The sequence below is a fragment of the Stegastes partitus genome, unplaced genomic scaffold, assembly GCF_000690725.1.
Source record: "Stegastes partitus isolate 25-593 unplaced genomic scaffold, Stegastes_partitus-1.0.2 Scaffold190, whole genome shotgun sequence".
NCBI classification, from domain to species: Eukaryota; Metazoa; Chordata; class Actinopteri; family Pomacentridae; genus Stegastes; species Stegastes partitus.
Window position 1 is genome coordinate 539,376 of NW_007577921.1, and position 1,242 is coordinate 540,617.

Genomic DNA, 1,242 nt, shown 5'->3' on the forward strand with positions numbered 1-1,242 from the left:
AATGTCCATCTTTAACGTGCTGTTTTGTGTCCATTTTGTAGCGGTAGTCACAGATGGAGTGAATGTGGAGCGGTTCACAGTGCAGTCACTCATGGATGGATTTGAGGGAAACCAAGGCTACAATCAAAGATTTGGGCTTCACTCTGTCAACTTTGAAAATCCAGACAGACCGAGAACCCCAAAGCAGTCTGCGTACTTCTACTCACAGGTTATCCAACAAAATGGTTTTGGTGTATACAAAGGTGATGTTTCGACAGGGGTGAAAATGCCGCTCCCTCGCCGTTTACCTGCTTTACCACCATCAGAGGTTCCATCTAAATCAAAGGTCGTCTGGGAGACATTCTCACACCAGTCAAGCTTCCAGAGACAATCGTACCACTATGGCACTTTCCCAGAAGACTTCAGTTGGGGAGTTTCATCTTCAGCTTACCAGATTGAAGGAGGCTGGAATGCTGATGGAAAGGGGCCCAGTGTCTGGGATACATACACTCAGACACCCGGCAATACTCTTGCTGATGCTACTGGAGATGTAGCCTGTGACAGCTACAACAGACTTGATGAAGACATCTACATGCTGAGAGCTCTGAGGGTGAAGTCATACAGATTCTCTTTGTCCTGGTCCAGGATCTTTCCTGATGGTACTCGTTCCTCCCTGAACCAGAAAGGTGTTGACTATTACAATAAACTCATTAATAGCCTGATAGCAAATAAAATCACTCCCATGGTGACACTTTACCATTGGGACCTCCCTCAAGCTTTGCAAACCCTCGGTGGCTGGGAAAATGAAAACATGATTAACATTTTTAATGACTATTGTGACTTCTGCTTTGCCACCTTTGGTGACAGAGTGAAATTGTGGATGACCATCAACCAGCCTCACTCAATTGCATGGTTAGGATATGGGCTTGGACAGATCCCTCCAAATGTTAAGAATCCAGGAACTACACCATACATAGTTGCACACAACCTGATCAGAGCTCATGCCAAGGCTTACCATACATATGATGACAAATATCGCACATCCCAAGGAGGTCTTGTATCTATTGCCCTCAATGCTGACTGGGTTGAACCTAAAGATGTCAATGTTCTCCGTGAAGTGGTGGCTGCTGACCGCGCACTGCAGTTCCAACTGGGCTGGTTTGCACACCCCATTTTCAAGAATGGCGACTATCCTGATGCAATGAAGTGGCAAGTTGGAAACAAAAGTGATCTCCAAGATCTTTCAGAATCAAGACTACCTTC

At 45.7% G+C, this 1,242-nt stretch overlaps 1 protein-coding gene across 1 annotated transcript in view; it reads left to right on the plus strand.

Annotated features, from left to right (window-relative positions):
• The window catches only part of LOC103356268 (lactase-phlorizin hydrolase-like), an 86,407-nt gene that overhangs the window by 79,789 nt on the left and 5,376 nt on the right, over nt 1–1,242 (plus strand). Inside the window, exon 9 of the mRNA XM_008280354.1 lies at nt 42–1,238. Within this exon, the coding sequence (XP_008278576.1) occupies nt 42–1,238 (1,197 nt within the window). The remainder of the gene's footprint in view (nt 1–41; nt 1,239–1,242) is intronic.